General features: G+C 44.3%; 7 protein-coding genes across 7 annotated transcripts; 4 read left to right on the top strand and 3 right to left on the bottom strand.

Annotated features, from left to right (window-relative positions):
• Window positions 1-388: 388 nt before the first annotated feature.
• PADG_00855 (uncharacterized protein) lies at window positions 389-1,170 on the bottom strand (the record flags this gene model as incomplete). The annotated part of the gene is made up of 2 exons (XM_010758220.1): window positions 389-636; window positions 723-1,170. 2 exons carry the CDS (start codon window positions 1,168-1,170, stop codon window positions 389-391), a joined length of 696 nt encoding a protein of 231 aa, XP_010756522.1.
• A 630-nt stretch (window positions 1,171-1,800) lies between these two features.
• Window positions 1,801-3,578, bottom strand: PADG_00854 (uncharacterized protein; the record flags this gene model as incomplete). Its single annotated transcript, XM_010757707.1, has 5 exons — window positions 1,801-1,971; window positions 2,054-3,060; window positions 3,123-3,173; window positions 3,289-3,340; window positions 3,393-3,578. The coding sequence occupies 5 exons, from the start codon at window positions 3,576-3,578 to the stop codon at window positions 1,801-1,803; spliced, it is 1,467 nt and encodes a 488-aa protein (XP_010756009.1).
• Window positions 3,579-4,445: 867 nt separating this feature from the next.
• Window positions 4,446-6,330, bottom strand: PADG_00853 (uncharacterized protein; the record flags this gene model as incomplete). Its single annotated transcript, XM_010757706.1, has 7 exons — window positions 4,446-4,993; window positions 5,112-5,196; window positions 5,358-5,469; window positions 5,537-5,660; window positions 5,743-5,768; window positions 5,821-5,979; window positions 6,146-6,330. The coding sequence occupies 7 exons, from the start codon at window positions 6,328-6,330 to the stop codon at window positions 4,446-4,448; spliced, it is 1,239 nt and encodes a 412-aa protein (XP_010756008.1).
• Window positions 6,331-8,772: 2,442 nt separating this feature from the next.
• PADG_00852 (uncharacterized protein) lies at window positions 8,773-9,774 on the top strand (the record flags this gene model as incomplete). The annotated part of the gene is made up of 2 exons (XM_010758219.1): window positions 8,773-9,270; window positions 9,418-9,774. 2 exons carry the CDS (start codon window positions 8,773-8,775, stop codon window positions 9,772-9,774), a joined length of 855 nt encoding a protein of 284 aa, XP_010756521.1.
• A 1,590-nt stretch (window positions 9,775-11,364) lies between these two features.
• On the top strand, window positions 11,365-16,096 carry PADG_11157 (tRNA (cytosine-C5-)-methyltransferase; the record flags this gene model as incomplete). Its single annotated transcript, XM_010758451.1, has 7 exons — window positions 11,365-11,484; window positions 11,569-12,683; window positions 12,828-12,905; window positions 13,119-13,299; window positions 13,358-13,542; window positions 13,634-15,736; window positions 15,799-16,096. The coding sequence occupies 7 exons, from the start codon at window positions 11,365-11,367 to the stop codon at window positions 16,094-16,096; spliced, it is 4,080 nt and encodes a 1,359-aa protein (XP_010756753.1).
• Window positions 16,097-16,896: 800 nt separating this feature from the next.
• PADG_00851 (uncharacterized protein) lies at window positions 16,897-17,535 on the top strand (the record flags this gene model as incomplete). Its single annotated transcript, XM_010758218.1, has 1 exon — window positions 16,897-17,535. One exon carries the CDS (start codon window positions 16,897-16,899, stop codon window positions 17,533-17,535), a length of 639 nt encoding a protein of 212 aa, XP_010756520.1.
• A 1,189-nt stretch (window positions 17,536-18,724) lies between these two features.
• Window positions 18,725-19,166, top strand: PADG_11156 (uncharacterized protein; the record flags this gene model as incomplete). The annotated part of the gene is made up of 2 exons (XM_010758450.1): window positions 18,725-18,742; window positions 18,822-19,166. The coding sequence occupies 2 exons, from the start codon at window positions 18,725-18,727 to the stop codon at window positions 19,164-19,166; spliced, it is 363 nt and encodes a 120-aa protein (XP_010756752.1).
• Between the last annotated feature and the right edge of the window lie 573 nt (window positions 19,167-19,739).

Raw genomic sequence — 19,739 nt, 5'->3', positions numbered from 1 at the left:
TCTCGAGTTCTCAGTTCTTATTGGGGGATAATCCATCATATATCAAGAAGCAATATGCGCCTTCTGAGATATATATATATATATATATATGAGTGTGTGTGTGTTCTCCATATCCATTCCATTCCAGTTCGACCCCGAAATGTGCCTTAGATAGTTAACTACGCGGTCGTGACAGCATACATCCTGTGTAGGGAAACAAAATCCTACGGTAATAAATCTTTTATTGCATTGTACCGCATGAACTCTTATCTTCACACTTAAACTTCTCAACAGGAATAAGAGAGCAAATGTAGCCAGCAATGAATTTCCAGTATACGATTATTCAATTTGGTACACAATGTAGCTTCCAGCATCTCATCCTTCCCCATCAATTCTCCCAATCTCAAGCTTAATTTTTCTTTCTCACCGCTAGTCTGACACAATAACTCTCTACGTAGCGGAAATCGCCCAGCTGCATGAATTCTTTCTCATGGACCTTGACCCAACCGAACTTCTCGTACATGGCCAATGCATCTGGACTTGAATCAACATAGCACTCCACTCCTTCTGCATCTACCAGATCGAGTCCATATTTGATCATCATGCTGGCTGCCCCCTGGCCTTTGTATTCCTCAACCGTAGAAATGAATTCCAGATCTGAATAACGAAGATGATCCAGTTACATTCCCAGCCACTTCAGACGGCTCAATATACTTCAGAGAGTGGAATAAAAAGAAACTTACAATAATGCCTCCTCCTTCCCATTAACTCCTTCCGGTAGTGTTCAAAAGAGCCAAAAAACTCCTGGCAAAGCTGTAGGTCATGATCTTCTGTGAATTCTGGTGTTCGATGAACATCCACCGTTTCCTCCCCCCCGAACCCATCTGTCGTAATCCCCCCATCTTCATTTGCTGGCTTTATCCATCTAGATATCGCCACTGGTGTGCCCCCGTCCTTGCAGACAAGGAAAACCGTCCCTTCGTCCTTGAAGGCATTGAGATGCCATTCCAGCCACCAAGCCCTTGTTAGTGGGGTATCTGGTATGAGCTTCTGATTAAAAGGGTTGTTTGGGTGAAAAGCGCGGACAAAATGGTCGCCTATTTTGGATATATCGGAAAGGGTAGCATGGTGTAGAGTTAGGCCTGATTTCGTTGTTGCGAGGGGCGGTGTACTGGATGCAGCGATGACCATATTTTTTAAGAAGGCTTATAGTCGTAAGGGTGCCATAAAACGAATTTCAACGGAACATATCCACCGAATCATCTGGGTTATCCTGAGGGCGATGGTGGCTATTTACGATCAGCAGTTGTGCCATCGTAGCAGGAAATAAAAACGGGGATTATTGAGGGAACTTGGGGTTTTAAGGAAAAAAAAAGTCTCCGAAACGGAGAAAACGTGAACCAAACATCATCAAAACCCCTGCAGTCATACCTCCTAACTTCTCACTTTTGTCCCCTTTCGGGTAATCCACTCTTCATCTTATGCGCCTAGTTCGTGCTCTCGAAAATGCAAACACCGGCGCCTGTTTGATTCGAACAAGATACGTCTCAAAATTCTGCGCTTGATGTTTGGAACCTGTAACAATCATTGTCACCTCTCAACCTCAGTAAATTGGTTAGTTAATAATTAAAAACCAGCAAATCGTGGTGTAGGTAGACTTAAAATCGAGGACCTGAAGCTGATAATGCATTTGCTATAGATTTTGATAATCGGGATAGAAAAATAGCCGCATTTGAATATTTGCCTATGTATATTCCCTGTCTGTCAAAATAGGCAGACACAAGGTCAAATCAAAATGGACTTTTGCAAATTTGCAAAGAGTTAATAAGCATATATGAGGACAGCCGCATCGCTCTCATGCTTGATCTTCTGATTCATCCTCTTGAGAATACTGCGCACAAACCATGCCGCGACCACCGTTGCAATCGACAGTCCAATACTGGAAGACATGGCGATCAAGTAACGTGGCTTGTCTGAATCGGGCCAAAGATACTGTGGCAAAGGTATGAGCAAGGAATTTCATAAATGGAGTCACAAAATGCAATCACGAAAATCATTTGAGAAGCAAACTCACAGGAGTCCATATTGAAGCTACATTGGCAATGGTGTTGACTATTGCGAGGGATGCCGATTTCTTCTCCTTCGTTTGGCCACAGGTGGAACCCACCCAACCTAAAACGATCGAATTAACCCCATAGGTGCCAGTGGTAAAAATTACCATCCCCGCATATCGAGCCCCCATATTGAGGGTAGCGCATGCGATTGCGAAACCGACCACTGCAATGGCCTTGGCTGCCGTTATATGCCAGGTTCTTTCGTTGAATCTCCCAGAGCTCATCGCCCAGAAGACAGAGACCAGGCCAGCAATCAGATACGGTGGACATGTCAGAACTAGTGTTATTAGTCTACTAAACCCAAGGGTCTGGATCACTGTAGGGAAGAAGTTCTTGAATCCATTGGCACCAAGATGCAAGTGCTGCATTATGGCAAATATCCACATGCGGTAGTCCTTGGCCGCTTCTTTCAGACCAGCCCAGGTCGTGGTTTGTGCTTGCCAGCCAACGGTTTCACGAGCGATGCGACTATCGGCTAGTTCCCGTTCTTTCGGTGTGAGCCATCTGGTGCTCAGTGGATCGTCCGGGAGTGTAAAGGCTGATCCAAGGGAGACTACAAACGTAGCAATTCCGAGTAAGATGAAAAGCCACTGCCATCCCCTAATACCCGCACGACCATCCATTCCTTCAAAAATACCGGCAGCAATTAAACCTGCGAAAGCCGTGGCTAAAATATTGCCAGAGTAGAGAATGCAAATCCGAGTTGCTATCTCCTTTCGAGTATAGAAGATTGATAGTAAGTATAACGCACCGGGGTAATAGGGGGCCTCCAAGACTCCGAGGAAAAAGCGTGTTAGCAAGAGGCCCTTGAAATCCTTTGCTACAGCTGTTAAGCCGGAAACAATGGCCCACAGAGCCATGAATGTCGACATGTAGTATGATGGTTTAGTTCTTGTGAGATACATGTTGGATGGTATCTGTCCGATTAAGTATCCGACAAAGAGAATAGATATGCATGTGTTGTATTCTGGAAACTTGTGTGAGCACATGTTGTAGATTGTTCTCGAGTTGGATTTGGTCAGGCCTTACCGTTGCCCTTGAGGTCGAGATCCTCCTCGAGATTGTCTAGCCGGGCGAGTGCTGTCGCATCGATGTAAGCTTTGCTTCCGTCCCGAGAGTACCTAAGGTTCAACAATTGGTGCTTCGTAGGCATGGGGCTAGCAAACAAATGAGATCTCTCACACGAATATCTTACCGATGGCATTTCGATCGAGATAATTAAGCCAGTACATAGCCCAAAGAGTTGGCTGCAATCTATTAGCATCTGACTCCATGAAAGGGCACCTGTTTAAATATTACCATGATCCATCTATCCAGCTTCTTGACAAGCGCAATTTCCTCTTGACTCAATCTCTTTCTTACGCCAGAATAGTCGAGACAAGCATCTTCTGAGTCATCGATAAAGGTACCATCAGTAATGCGCCCCTGTTGGCTTCTCTCGAAGCCTTCTGTGGTCAATTTCTCAGAATTGGAGGCTGTCTCCATTTGATGAACAGTATAATTAATTTCTCATAGATACGTTGAGCAATCCGGAATCCTATTCATTCAGAGTTCATCCTACATAAATAGAGACAGAAAAGAATAAAAAAAACTTTGCCCACGAAATGAGGTGATGTTCCTGGATGTCGGGATTGGGTCCGCCTTATGTTTCACCGGGAACAAGTATGGAGTCGTCCTACCAATAAGTACAACGTTCTCTTTGCCAGGCCGGCTACTCTAACAGGATCATCACGGAGCATTATTCAATTGAGGCATAGTGCTCAGCGTTGCATTTGAAAGAAGGGTTGAGATAAGCAGTCGCAAAAGTATTTTTGAGGAATCACAGATGGCAATTGTAACACCCAAATGTAGGACAGTTAGAAGACAATGGTGGAGAAAAGCAACTTAATAGCTGGACACAACCGCTGATTTACCACAGGAGTTCGCTCAAAACTACATTTTTATATCAAGAGCACGGCATGAAGCACGTATACAGTGCAAGTAGCCGGGAAGGAAAGCAGTTGATTGATTGCGGTAACTTACCAGGTGTTGCACAGAACGAATACGCATTTAATTTCCGCAGGCAAATTTCGAGCTGATTAAATTCGTGTGGGACAACAGTTCTCCGCGTACAAGTGTGGAGAATTGAGCAGTGTGTGCAAAGGGATGGAAAAGGCCTCTGAGAAGGTGAGTCAAAATGAGATCACTTTAGGTTGCCTAGTTGAGGTAAAATTCGGGAAATAATCGACTGCTCCTGTGGTGCATATGCGGATACTTAATTGAAAGAATATAGTAGCAATTTGCATTTTGATGTCGAGCTCGAATCCGAAATTTCACCGTTGTCTGGACCATAACATCATCCAACTGATACATTCAATACTGGAATATGTCTAGCCGATAAGGGTAGCCAGGGAGCTTAACTGCAAGCAATGGAATCGCATTTATTCCTTTTGATTTCTGAATTGCATCTGGAAATTCCAATGAAGCCAAACCATTCCGAAAGGACACTCTGGTGCGCACCAACGTAATGTCCAACTCGCTGACGGCCAAAGCAAAAGTTGCGGTCATCGTTAGATAGTTATCATCCGCTATCAACCAAGACGATCTCTTAGTAAGCTGGTTGATGGGGGAAGAGGGGGGGAGGCGGTATGAGCTAAAGGAATTTGGAGCTCCATACTCATATTCCTTTGTAGCAGAGGCAGGGATAGTCTTCCGGGCCCAAAAGAAAATGTTATTTTCTCGAATTTGAGAGCCGGGGAAATTTTGGCGACCCGAAGAGTATAGGCAGGGGATAAGAGTCAAAATCGGGGAGGTGAAAGGAATGCCATTAAGCTGTGACAGCAATGCGACGTTGTGTAGCGATGTGGAATATCTCCCGGGTAATTTGCCATATGCCCCTAATCTTGCTTTTAGGGCTTCTCCTGATTTCAAGGGCAAAAAAATTGTACATCGAGAATTAGAAACCAGCGGTTGAGGCGGTTAGATGACGTCAGATGGAGCCAGTCGCCTGAATTTGGTGAGAGTTCAGACAGCTAGCACTATCATCTCTGCGCCGAGATGAAAGCTGGAATAGTGAATACGGGTCAACATAGGCCGACGGTTGATTGTGCAACCGAGTTGACCCCTGCCAAATAGCATAATAAAATGATGCATTAGCAACAACGCTGGCACAAACGATTTCGATAGATGCCCACTGCAGTGTTTTTTTTTTTTAACATAATTGCTCACTGTTAGTATTGGGTATTACCTATTATGCGAAACTCTCCAATAATAAAGAATACGTACCAGAGAACGTGTAGATTGAGCGACAGAATGATTCAGTATAAGAGGCAATCGCGTAATTGTTATTGCAATAACCAAAGTGCCGACCAAAAACAGCAGAGTCAATTGTATCTTTCTGTACCAAAAGTTAAAAAAATCCTACTCTATAAACTCAGTGATAGGCCACAACATCTCGCACTTACGCCTGAAAATCGAGCGAAGTCATTCTCCAGAGCATTGGAATGGGGAAGAGAATCAAAGCAAGATCGGTTGCGATGTTCAAGGCGCCCATTGTGAGCAAATTAGACATGCCTTTCCGACAAGGATCTGAATTGGCACAACAGGCTTAGACCCGGCAACAAATATCAAGGGAGGTCGGTAAACCCAATGCCCATTCTAGTACACTTACGGCGCAGGTAGTCATGATCCCAAAATCTGTCCCATAACAATTATTAGGCATATTTAAGTGAAAATAGGGATAACGTACATGTATAGTGGTTTGCATTCAAGAACTGTTGCTGCCAAGGTGGCAAGGAAAGTCACCACGATGAAGACTCGCAGGACTTGAAGGGAATAATGAACTTTGTTGGAACCGGTCTCTAGGCGTTTATAAAACCGCAACAGGCAGAGTTTCATGCACCACAGACTAGAAATACCGCAAAAATCTGTTAGACAGAGAAATGCCACTTCTTTCTTCTACGTCCCGCTTTTCCATCATTCGGGCAAGTTGTGTAAAACGTACGGCTTCAAAACTAGATGGAAAGGAGAAAAAGAAGAAAATGAGGAGGGAAGAGCAGGGAGATAAAACTGACTAAAGAGCATAGAATACGCGACCGCATAATATGAGTTTTTGAGCCAGCACCTGGTCGTCGATGGAGGGAGATAACCTAAGAGTAAACACCCTGATCATGGAAACACACCGGCACATGAGTGGAAGGAACGCGAACGCCATCCAGCTATCATCTGGGCCCCATGATCGAGTAGGGGATTTGATCATGTCGCATCTAGCAAGCAACCGGTAGCCGCATCGAAAGGTAATTTGAAGAGAACAAATCACGGTACAAACAATGATCTGTGTTGCTTCCGAAGTCCATGTCATTGAAGTGGCGGGAAATGCGCTGTAGACAACAAGCAGGTTCGATTCCTAGCTCCGCTCATTGCTTTGTACAAGTTTGGGTCCGAAATTCAAGAGCTCGAATTGAAGCGTAAGTGCATATCCGAGTTTACAAGATGATGGTTAAGGCGGAGAGAAAAACGTTGAGATCCCAAGGGAGAAAACTCCTAGAGCTTTAACCCGGGGGTCCTGGAGCTTTAACCCGGGGGGGGGGGGAGTTCGTGGTTTCATTCCCTGGTGTTCGGCTAGCGCAAACAACTCCACATATATAGTTATCGACGGAGTAAACCATCCTTGGCTAAGCTCCTTGTCTCGATCCATGTCAGCAGTAATCCCTAATTATAGTTAATAATAATAATATGATGATGATCGGATATGTTGCATATAATATAATGCCGTGAGACATCTTGATATTTCAAATGGCGGCCCAACCGTCTTGCATTCTGAAGGGGCTAATGTTGACATGCATGCCACTCAGCTGTCAGATCTAATCATCTTTTAGCACCCCCAAGATGTAAGCATGGCGCCACGAGAATTCTCTCGCTTCTCCAACCACGAATTGGACGTTCTTCCAAGGTTTTCACGTTGCAGCGACAATCCGCGCCAAACGTCGGAGGCGACGATCACGTGTCGTGGCTGTCGAATTTGCTTTGTCAGACAAGATGTTAGCGTAATCAATCACCTAACGGATCAAACCTTTCATCCAAATCATTCATTCATGCTTATTAAAAATTTCAGGATGCCAACCACCCCCGTCAAGAGGGCTTCTAATCAGGAAGCCAGGCTTTTATTGGTCATTAAAGCTTATAAACCTCAGCAAATTACAACTATTAGAGCTGCTTCTAAGTTATATAACATTCTTTATTTCTCTCTGGCCTATAGACTTCACAGTTGAATTATATATATATATATATATATATATATATAAATGCTCAGTTAAAAAAAATCAAAAACTGACCTCTATGGAAGAAGAATCTAGTTCAATAGATAATCTTTATGAATGAGAGAGAATAGCCTTTATGAATCATGACTGTATGAGAAATGGTCAATCTACTACTTATAGAGCATGAATTCAGTACTTCTATTATCATATGACAGCGTAGAACGGGCCCGGTCCGGACTACTTGACGGCGTAAGGCCACTGGGCTGAAAAGAGTAATTGCAACTGTCTAGCAACAGCATAGCAATCACCCTGCAAATACCTCATGAACAACTACTCTGTAAACAACTATCTCATAGAAACTGCTTAGTGTTACGGCGCAGTCGCTGGTAATATGGGATATCAACCATATTCGGTGCTCAAGGTTGATCCGCTCCGATCCTCAACCACCTACATATATTCGGCTGCTCGTTCATTCCACATTCTAATCCACAGTTTAGTATTCTCGTCGCAGCTACCTAGTTAGATAGATGAATTGAGCTTTTGTCTTGTTATCATTCATGCCTCTAGTTGAGCTATTACAAACTTTTTGAATCATATTTTCACTCAGTAACTCACTGTTGAATCTTCTGAATCACATGAAAAGAGATTTGAAGCTGAAGTTCGGTTTCAAGAGCAGTATAGCCAATGCTCACTAGAGTAAGAGCTTGAACTCACAGTTCAATAAAATGATGTGGCATAATTGCATTTGTAGAAGTCAAAGCAGTTGAAAAAGGCTTTTGAATATAGGATTGTGCAAGTTATTCACTCAAATGAGGTAGGTTGTTGAGGTGGGAATCAGGGGTAGAGAACAGAGTATGAAGTATTTGTTTATTTGAATATCAAAGCTACTTTCTATTCCATACAAATTAGGTGGGGGTATTTGCAATACATTACTTTTGTTCCGCACCTCCGTACACACCTCCGTACACACCTCCAAAGCTTCAGCACGAGATTATTAGTTTGTCGGCCGCCCCTACCGCACGTGACATCACGTATATTAGTTAGCTGGCTAGTTCTTCCCAAGGAACCAACCATCCCACATAAGTTAGCCCACCAATGGAGAATCTGTTGGGCGTATGTGGCCCGGGTTGCCGCCCCGCCGCACGTGATACGGCGTATATTAGATAGCTAGCTAGGCCTCCCAATATGAGAGATTGAACCGTCCCACAGAATCAACCATCCCAACAGAGATTGGCCACCGACCACCCCAAATATTTTGGTTAATAAGCCGCTAAAAATTTAGGGGACGGTAGGGAGATGGGGATTGGGGCGGGGGAAAACGAAATACCGAGGCATTCCTGTTTGCTTCTCTAATAAAAACCTGTTAAAATCTCATTAAATATCTATTCAGATTTTCCGTTGTGTTTTATCTACGACTAAAATTAATCTTACAGTCCAAAACAATGGCTCCTCCATCAACTACCGTCACCGAGATGGCGACTTCTACTGAGGCTATTCTTCAAGCTGATGGTCAGGAAATGCCCTCATTCCCTAAACCACCAGTTTTCGGAGACAAGTATAAAGAACGGGAATACCTCAAAGGCAGATTAGCCGCTGCATTCCGTATCTTTGGCAAATATGGCTTTGACGAGGGAGTCGCCGGTCATATTACGATGCGGGATCCTGTGGACCCTACGACATTTTGGGTCAATCCATTTGGCGTCGCCTTCTCCCTTATCAATGCCTCCGATCTTATTCAGGTTGACCATGACGGAAAGGTTATTGCGGGTGGGAAGGTCCGTTTGTTAAACACGGCAGCCTATATGATCCATGCTGCAGTGCATGAGGCCCGCCCTGATGTGATGTGCGCTGCGCATAGTCATAGCATCTATGGACGTACCTTCTGTGCCCTTGGCAGGCCACTGGATATCATTACCCAGGACTCCTGTGCCTTTCATAAAGTGCGTTATTTAAACTCATTTTCAGCCACGCGGATATCTTGCTGCTATCTTATACTCAAGCAATTCTAGCAGCCCATCTTACCCAATACAACCATTTGAAATGCATGCGAAGTTGTGTCCCTCGTTCTAACATATGTATGGTAACAGGACCACGCCGTTTACCAACAGTTCAAAGGCGTCGTCCTTGCCAAAGAGGAAGGGAGAAATATCGCAAACGCTCTAGGCAACAAGAAGGCCGCTCTTCTCCAGAACCACGGCCTTCTGACAGTTGGCAAAACAATTGAAGAGGCAGTTTTTTGGTTTGTGTCTCTGGAAAAATGTTGCCAGTCCCAATTGATGGCCGATGCTGCCGCCGGAGGTCGTGGAGGGGCTACCATTAAAATCAACGATGAGGATGCATTATATACGTATAAAACTATCGGTTCACCAGGCGCAGGCTACTTCAACGCGAAACCGTTGTTTGACGTCATTCACAAAGAGACGAATGGGGAATATATGCAGTAAATTGCATGTTCATCGGAATTGGAAACTTTGAAGAAAATTAAGGTAGGTTTGGGAATGTGTGGCGAGGATGGAATCGATAAGGGCTGAGTGGCAGAGATGGGTTTGTAAAAGTGAAAAACTTGGTGGTCACGGCGTTAATGACAAAAGTCCATTGTTCATCATGCAATATTGAGTGAGCTTCACCTATGTATATAACTCCTATAAAGATTGGAGAGGATTACGGTTGGTTGACAGATGAGAGATGGAGAACAGAGAAAAAAGAATTGGCAATGATAATGAATACATAATCACTGAATTTGAAGCCAAAAGTCCTCACCTCATGCTGAACAGTTACTAACAAAAGTAAATAACTTTTCATGCTATCTCAGATATCAGCAATAATGAGATTCATTCAGTCCTATTTAGTTTCAATGTGCATATTTTTATTGGGATAATGAATAATAGCTGGTGAATGTGATGGCATTGTCCGAAAAGGGCTACGGAAACTGCCTAGCAACTGCCTAGCAACGGCCTAGCAATGTATATAAGGAAATCCTTCCCCGAACCCCTCTTTTTGAGAATCACCTTAGTATTCGTTGAAAGAGCCTACCTAGTTGGCAATCTAAACTCCCGTTCATCTACGCCTAGATTGAAGAGATATCACCTTTAGAACCTGTTCAGCCAATTATATTCAACCATATACCCCCTATTACGATTACTATCTCAGTTATAAAGAAGTAATATCAGAATATATTTACTTTAAATAAAAATTAATTCAATATAGAGGAGATCTTACAAGGGAAGAAGCATAAAATCTTACTAATCTATAATGTAACTAACTAACTAGTTAGTTAATTAGTTATCTGTTGAACATACAAATAATTAATCATAAAGCTGAATCTTGTATTTTGTAATTATAAATACATACTTCACAGAAATATAGTAACTATAAAACTATTGAACATAAAAGAAGAAAAATATTCAAATGCTAGTATAATTTAATTTTTAATGAATTTTTTTTCTGTTTAATAATAATTACAATTAAAATCAAAATACTCTGTATATATCGAATTTAGTGTCCGACTCAATTGGGTGTCCGACTGAACTGGGTGTCTGACTTAATTGGGTGTCCGACTCTCTGAGGGGATGTTAGTCAATTGATTAGTAGACTTTAAGGCTCTAATTAACTAACTGGTTATCTAACCGGGCCCTAGAGGCTTAGTAAGCTACCGCTCACCTGCAACCTGCTGGTCGGGCCCTCTTACGAGGGCCCGCCATCTCAACGCGATTATTTTCAAAATATGATTATTTTTGCAAATCCCTGTTCTTAATATGCAATAACCACCCAACGTGATGTCTTCTACATATATTTTAATAGAGAATAAGATCGCAGATGCATTATCTTCAATATCCAATGTTGAAAATCCCAATATTAAAGCATTGGCGTGAAAATTTGAAGTTCCCTACTCCCGGCTGCTGAATCGTTATAATGGTCGCGTCTCTCAAATTGAATGAACCCCTGCTAATTGACTATTATCATCTGGCCAGGAAAAATCACTCTGTTTCTATATAGAATCCCTAGATAAGCTAGGCCTACCTCTCAATCATTCAATGATCTTTGGTGCTGCCAAATTTCTACTTGCGCAGAGTCATACCGATCTCACCACACCTCCACCCGGGCTTGGAGAGCACTGGGTCAAAAGATTCCTTCAACGTCATCCAGAGTATAATGTACGCAAGCAAAAGACCATTGATATACTGCGGAAACAGGCTCACTAACCTTCATTCATTCTTGATTGGTTTAACCGCTTTAAGGAGATAAAAGAGAAGCATGGGATCCAGGACTGTGATGTCTACAACTTTGATGAAACGGGGTTCAGAATAGGAATCGGCCGTGATCAGTGGATTATAACGCGAGATCCTCGGAGGAGAACCTATGTTGGCAGTTCAAATAACAGGGAAACTCTTACAATCATTGAAGGGATTGCAACTGATGGCTTTACTATCCCTCCTTTATATATTCTCACTGCAAAGCAGCTACAAGAGCGGTGGACAGATGAAATAGAGAAGGATGCCATGATAGCTACGTCCGACACTGGCTATAATAATGATCAGATCTCTTTTCAATGGATTCAGCACTTCCATCGCTCCACCAAAGCCCGCATCAAAGGAACCCACCGTCTGCTTCTATTAGATGGATTTGATTCCCATTGCACCCTCGAATTTATGACTTTTTGTGACAAGCACAACATCATACCTTTCTATTTAATTCCTCACACTAGTCATCTTTTACAGCCTCTGGACGTTGGTGTTTTTCAGGCTTTTAAACATCATCATTCTGCCGCAGTCGAGGAAGCTACGCGACGTGGTTGTGAGAAGTTCACAAAGGTTGAATTTCTTCATGCTATCACCTCTATTTGGAAAGCAACGTTCAAGGTTCATACAATCAAGCAAGGATGGAAAGCAACTGGTCTGGTTCCATTCAATCCGTCAGTTGTCCTTAATAAATTACGTGAGTTTGAATCAACTCCTATGGAATCCAAGGGGTCTGTTTCCACCGACTCAGAGACCTGGTATACTCCTTCCACCATACACCAATTCAATCGATATAAGCGGAAACTGGAGGATTTGGAGGAGGATGACAACTATGACGCGGACTATATTTATATGGGATTACAAAAGCTTTATAAGGGTAGTATTGCAATGGCCAATACAGTGGCTCTTTTGCAGGAGGAGCTAGCTCAAACCTCTGCTGCCACGCTGGCTCGAGAACGCCGCCTCCGCGGCTCGCGGAGGGTGGTTAATAAGGGAGGTGTCATATCCGCAAGCTACTGCCGCAAAATGACGGCAATTAATAAGAAGGTTGATATGGAGGAGGCATTGGAGAAATTGCGGCCAAAATGGAAGAGGGTTATGAAGGAACTTAAGAGGTATTGCAGAGATAAAGGCATTTATGTGAATGCCACCAAATTTACAAGGAAATCTCAGAGATAATTCATTTACACTATAATCTACTTGTATATATAAAATATAGAGCAATTCGTTGAAAAATTAGCTGAATGTCATGGGTATAGGCAGGCAGTAACGTTGAGATGGCGGATTACGGTTGAGCTGGCGGGCCCTCGTAAGAGGGCCCGACCAGCAGGTTGCAGGTGAGCGGTAGCTTACTAAGCCTCTAGGGCCCGGTTATCTGCAAATAATGTAACTAGTGTGTTCTGAGTTTAATAAAAGAATCATGATGACTTTGATAATGAATGATTGCTAAAAGCATCTTGTTGTAAATCTAGTTGCATTCTAGAGCTGATATTTTCTTGAATATTAAAATATATAAAACTTCTTTATCATTATTAACTATAACTAGTTAGTTATTACATCAGGGTACGGAGTAATTACTTTGTGATCTCTGGAGCCCAAAATCCTAGCGGGCCGACGTTTTTCCATAGTCCTCCTACAAGCTTCAAATTTCAAGCTCAAGTCTATGATACTGCGGTGAACATCGATTCAAGAAAAATATCACTGAACATGGGCAAACGCGGGAATAAAAAAGTAAGTGTAGGCCAATTCCCCTGTCCATAGTTTCCTTCATTCTGACTCAGCTCCTAAGAGCGGTGGTGGTGCGGGCAATCGCGGTCGTCGACCAGATTTCTCCACGATATTGGTTAGGGAGAATGAAAAATATGAAAATTATTACAACGGCCTCCATATTGTTCCTGATGATGAAAAGGATGAATTTTGGGCTGCTCTTAGACGGGACCTGCCTAACAGCTTCCGTTTCACTGGATCCAAAAGGTTGGTTAATCCATCGATCTCATCTTAAACTTTCTACTTTCGACGTACCAGCGCTAACAAGATGACATGCCTCTGATTTTCCTAAATACAGCCATGCCCTTGCTGTGCAAGAACGTCTGAAAGACTTCTATATTCCTAAGATCACATCAATCACCCATGAGGGCAACCCAGTCGATCCTCCCCAACCCGTGCCCTGGTATCCCTACCAATTAGCATGGTCAATGACAACTCCAAAAAGTGTGATCCGCCGTTTTGCGCCATTTGCTTCATTCCAAAAATTCCTCGTCGCAGAAACAGAAGTTGGAAATATTAGTCGCCAAGAAGTAGTGAGCATGATTCCGCCGCTGCTGCTGGATGTACGTCCCAACATGACCGTATTGGATATGTGTGCTGCACCAGGGAGCAAATCAGCACAGCTGATGGAAATGGTTCATGCAGGAGAAGAGGAAAGAATGGCAGAGATTGCAGCGAAACTGGAGTATGGCGCTGAGACTCAAAGAAAAGAGGGAGCCCCAGACGTTCCTAGGCTGCTTAATGGAAAAATAGAATTGGACGGCTTGGACGACGATGGGAGATCGGTGGGTTTGCTCATAGCTAACGATAATGACTACAAACGCGCCCATTTACTAATCCATCAAATGAAACGCCTTAATTCGCCGAATCTGATCGTTACGAATCATGACGCTACAATGTATCCTTCTATTAAATTGCCATCTTTGCCTCCACCAGAAGGCAAACCTGTGAGGAATAGGTACCTGAAATTTGATCGGATTTTGGCCGATGTCCCCTGCTCAGGTGATGGAACCTCACGCAAGAATGTCAATGTATGGAAAGACTGGAACCCATCCAATGCACTTGGTTTACATACGACGCAGTGTCGAATACTTACTCGGGCTTTACAAATGCTGAAAGTTGGAGGGCGAGTAGTGTACTCGACATGCAGCATGAATCCCGTTGAAAATGAAGCGGTAATTGCGAGTGTTATTGACCGTTGCGGTGGTCCAAGCAAGGTCCACATCATGGATTGCAGCAATGAATTGCCCACTCTGAAAAGGTTCCCAGGTCTGAAGAGTTGGAGTGTCATGGACAAGCAAGGAAGAACATGGACCAACTGGAAAGATGTAGAAGATGCCGTCTCCCAAGGCGATGAGACGCTTAGCAGGATGGTGGAAGGCATGTTCTCTCCCTCCGAGGAGGAAGGTATCGATTTATCTCGTTGCATGCGTATTTATCCGCATCAACAAGATACTGGTGCATTCTTCATCGCCGTGCTAGAAAAGAGGAGTGACATTAAGGCAAGGCCTGAGGGGAGTAAAAAGTCCACTGCAGTTTCTACAGCGACGACAGAAACAGGAGCCGATCAAAATGCAACCAGGGAGCCGGTTGATGCAGTAACCACGTTGGATGAAGCACCCCTCGCTGTATCGGAAGTTACTTCAGCACCGTCAACGCAGAGCGTACCGAAAAGAACCATTGATCAATCAGGCGAAGATCCTGCAAACAAACGGCAAAAAGTAGTCGGTACCCATTTCACCCCACCGACCGTCCCTTCTCCTGAGAAAACCACCGAAGAAACAATCAATCACAATGGGCAGGATGCCACAGTAAAACCGGAGGACAGCACACAAGCTGCTCCTGCGCAGGAGATATCCACGATATCTACAGCGCCGTCTCTTCCTGGCAAGCGAAAACCTGGCCAGCCAATGGAGGAGCCATTCAAATATCTAGATCCTCAGAGCGCAGAGTTTGATCAGATATTCAACTTTTATGATATATCACCGCAATTCCCGAGAGACCGCTTCATGGTTCGGAATTCTCAAGGTCGCGCAGCAAAAACAATATATTATACCAGTACTCTATCTCGTGATATCCTTACCGCTAACGAAGGAGCCGGAATCAAGTTCGTGCATTCCGGTGTTAAAATGTTTGTCAAACAAGATGTGCAAAGAGAAGACGTTTGCCCATGGCGCATTCAGACCGATGGACTTGCTATTCTGGAATCCTGGGTTGGGCCCCGCCGTGTGGTTAAGATATATCAAAAGGAGACTTTGCGGAAGCTATTAATTGAGATGTTCCCCAAGGTAAACGATGGTGGTTGGAAGCAGCTAGGAGAGATTGGTGAATGGGCAAGGGATATTGATATGGGATGCTGTGTGTTACGAGTCGAGCCTACAAACAATGAAGATGGCTTCCGGTACGTTATCACTCAGGAATTCGTTTGTTGTCGGTAATTTTTACTTAATTTTATATATTTAGGGAGCGAAGGGTCCTTCCGCTCTGGAGAAGCATGTACTCATTAAACCTCATGCTGCCTAAGGAAGAACGACGAGCCATGCTACTCCGGCTGTATGACGATGACACGCCGCTGGTGAACACCACACAAAAACGACGGGCAGCTGTCACATCAACCACCGAGCAACCATCCGAGGTGATAGACGTGGCTACAAATGGCCAAAATGGGCACACCCCTGCTGTGGCCACTACAGCAGATACTGCGGAAGCTCCGGTAGAAACGGATGGAGAGAATGCTGAGGATGGGGATATGACAGCGTAGATAATATTTACTAAATTTGTACTTTGCATATTTATTTCCTGGCTCCACAGTTCTTCATCTTGGGTCTTTGTATGCATATATATAACTGCACAGTCACATGAACATTCATTCGTATACTTGCCATTAGATACCCAAGCCAGGATAGCTTTTGTCTGGGAGTCACACATCCGTGCATAACTAGTTACTGGATATTTCTTAGTCACCGTGGGAACTTCTTTAATTGGCTGAATCGGGCGGAGTGACTGCTTCTACTGTTCCTGTCCCTCATCAGCCTTGACCCGTGTCTATCCAATTGCCATCCCTTCGCAGTTCAACATCCGACTCATGTAGGGCAGAGGCTTGGCTGCACTAGCCACCCCCCAAGCCCCAGCCACCGGGTTGTAGTTAACTTAAGCCATGCGGGGAACGCCAAGCCCAATATGTCATCCCCCGCCATCCTAAACTAAAACACGAGGCTGGGCTTTGTCCCCAATCCAGAAATACTCTTTCTATTGCACACCAGCTTCATTTTTCTCCCAATTCTCCCAATTCTCCCAATTCTCCCAATTCTTGCTTCTCTTTTAATTTTCTTTCGTTTCTAGCTCGTTGTTTATCTATCGACATTCTTTCTCACCATTCGATGATTATCTTAGACAGATATTCCTATTGGAAACATTGTCCTTACCATAGATACTTCTCAAAACCCCCTAGTTCTCAACGTTTCGGGAATAGAGTATTTATGTAGGTTAATATATCTTTGATGGATTAATTTATCTAGTAGAATTTCCCATCTCATGATAGAGAGAAAATTTTAAACTCAGATGGCACCTGTACCATTATCCGCCATTGCTGCTGGCGGTCTCCAATCACTCGCCAACAAGATCGGATGGTCCAATCACTCCTTCAATCCCCAGAAAGGACCCAATATATTACACCGTCTCAATGTATTATCAGCCTCCTTCTCATCCGTCGCTGGATCCTTCCTCTCCAGATCTAGAGAAATGGCCCGATCAATTTCCCTTTCCTCCTCCTCCTCCTCCAAATTACACCGCCGTGAACAGATGATCTCGATACCCTCAACGTACTCCTCCTTCACCTCCTCCCCCGGCGTCGTCGTAGGAATAGTCATTGGAACGGTTGGCGGCTTCGTCTTATTTATATGGGTCCTTTTTCTTATCTTTGGAGGCCGCACTACTGCCGTCGTCGATGACACGACTACGGTGACGGCAGATAGCAGAGCTCAACACTCCCAGTCACGCAGACGGCGGCCGGAGGTGGTAGACGTCATGAGCGGGAGTACCTCTTCGAGTTCAGATGATGTTATTGAAGTGTTTGAGGAGGTGTCGTCCGGGTCGCACTCGCCCCGGAGGACAAAGAGTAAGCCTTCCGGGTCTTACAGGACCACGAATCCGAACGAATATGGGGGCGGCAGAGCTCCGAGTCGACATGTGCACCATTGATAAAGCCTGGAGAAAACGAGGCAGTCTTTGTTGCGTCAATCTGTGAGCTGCCGTGGATTCGTGACATATAAGTAGAGATAATGTTTGCTTTTAAACACGCCGCCGCTGCAAACGGGGTTGCATCATGTGCACTAAGGCCTTTCCGAACCAAACTTGAGACGGGCAGGAACTTTCTGTACCGATATCTGAATGCTACGTCACGGTATATATGACTGGAATGCACTCCGCACTCCCGACGGATTACCAGGAACAGCCAAGGCAGAGTGGTTTCTCTGGAGACACACCCAATGAGGTTAATCCTCTCCAACGGGGAAACTTGCCTGCTGCTTTTCTTTCTTTCTTTCTTTCTTTCTTTCTCTTTTTCTTTTTTGTTTGAAATTTATTTATTTTGTTTATTTTAGCGAGCAGGATATGGCTGGTTTTGCATGGCTGCGTTGTGGGAGGCAAACGCAGCGAGGTTGGGGTCAAGGGGTAAGGTCGCTTTAGGTTTCCGAATAATCGTACTGGTTGGAAGTCGGGCTTTGTCGAATTTCTCTTTTACCGTGACGTGAAACGATGTCAAGCGCGAAAATGTATCCCTATGCGCAGAGAGAGTGCATCTCGGGATATTAATCCACAGATATTTCCTTTATAGTTGGGCTTGACTTTCTCTTCAACTAACTAATCTTTTCGTTTTTCCAATAATTACATACACAACCTTGGATCTGGAGTTAAAAGTTCGTCAGCTTCCAGGAAGAAGAAGTCCAATGAAAATCCGGAGTCGTAAACCTTGGGGCTTTTCTTGGCTGTGACCGTTGGTTCGGGGCTCAAGTCACCAATGATGACGCGGCTGTGGGGTCCGCAGTGTGGCTGAATGGACTGGGGCTTGGCTCCCTGCCCTTCAGCCAACAATCAACCCACTTCCTTCACCTCATCACCTCTTGGATAATCCTCCTCATCTTCTTGTGGAATCTATAGAACACCCGTCAAGACTGGCTTCTTAGTTCGCACGCTCAACAGCTTAAGTTTAGTGTCATCTAGTCATCTCCATACCAACCGGATCCAGACCCAGACCCCAGACCCCAGACCCAGTGTGGCTAGTCGTAGAACCACGCCCTATAAAGCTATAAATCGCGCCTTTGACTGATAAAAGTACGCGGGGAGCAAGAGAAGACACCTAGACACATCTGCAGCCTATCAGAAATAGAAAATGTCCGATAATAAACACGTTCGTATAACCCCAACCAACAGCCTCCAGCACAAAGGAAGAACCAACTTACTAAATCTCTTAAAATTTTCTATTGCAGATCATTCCTCCCCCTTCCTACCCACCTGCAACCTACCAGGACGCAGGGCCCTATAACTCGCCAGCAGCTCCGTATGCTCCGTCCCCATCCAACACCGCTGCACAATACTACAACCAGCCCCAACAGTACGGACAACAACCACCACCGCCACCACCACCAGGACAATATTACCCTCCGCAGCAAGGCTATCAGCAACAACCCATGTACTATGGACCCCAGTGTGGACCGCCGCCACAGGGGCATTATGTCGACAACAGAGACACTACTCGTGGAGCGGGAACTAGTGTTTGCGCCGGTCTATTAGCTGGTCTAGCATGCTGCTGCTGCTTGGATTTCCTCTTCTAATTGAGAAAGAAGAAAGGGGAGGGAACGCAAAGGAAAGGAAAGGGAAGGGAAGGGGAACTCATGGTATAACTATGGGCATATAGTTATATGTATCACTCTACGGGTGTTGTTGGGGACCTCGCTCGGTCTCTTGACATGGAAGAGTTGTCGTCTTGCGCCTTTGTCATATATACCGAAGTTAAACTCGAGAGCTGTGCTGCTGGGATATCCATGGCCAGAGTTCTGGCAGCTTCCATTCCGTCACTAGAACGGTTTCTGTCGCGTTCTTTTCGTTTCGCTGCTGTTGCATATTTCTGATCGTTTTACTTGGTAACTGCATTGGTGTCTTCTATTCAATGAGGCCGCCTGTTCTGTATTCCCCTTATTTGTAGTGCCTATAAATCTCATTTTTCGCTCTCACCTTATCATAATTGTATATTGTTCATCACTGAATCTTCATATTATTTCTTTCTTTCTTTTTTTTTTTTTTTTTTTTTTTGCATGTGTTGTTAAGTATATACTTGTCAATTTTGCCTCTCCTTATGCAAGACTCTACTCACCAATGGAATTCGTGTATATGTACGCTTTCTCCAG

Source organism: Paracoccidioides brasiliensis (genome assembly GCF_000150735.1).
Source record: "Paracoccidioides brasiliensis Pb18 unplaced genomic scaffold supercont2.1, whole genome shotgun sequence".
Lineage (NCBI taxonomy): Eukaryota > Fungi > Ascomycota > Eurotiomycetes > Onygenales > Ajellomycetaceae > Paracoccidioides > Paracoccidioides brasiliensis.
The sequence above is the reverse complement of the archived record's forward strand: the minus strand, read 5'-3'. Positions and strand labels throughout refer to the sequence as shown.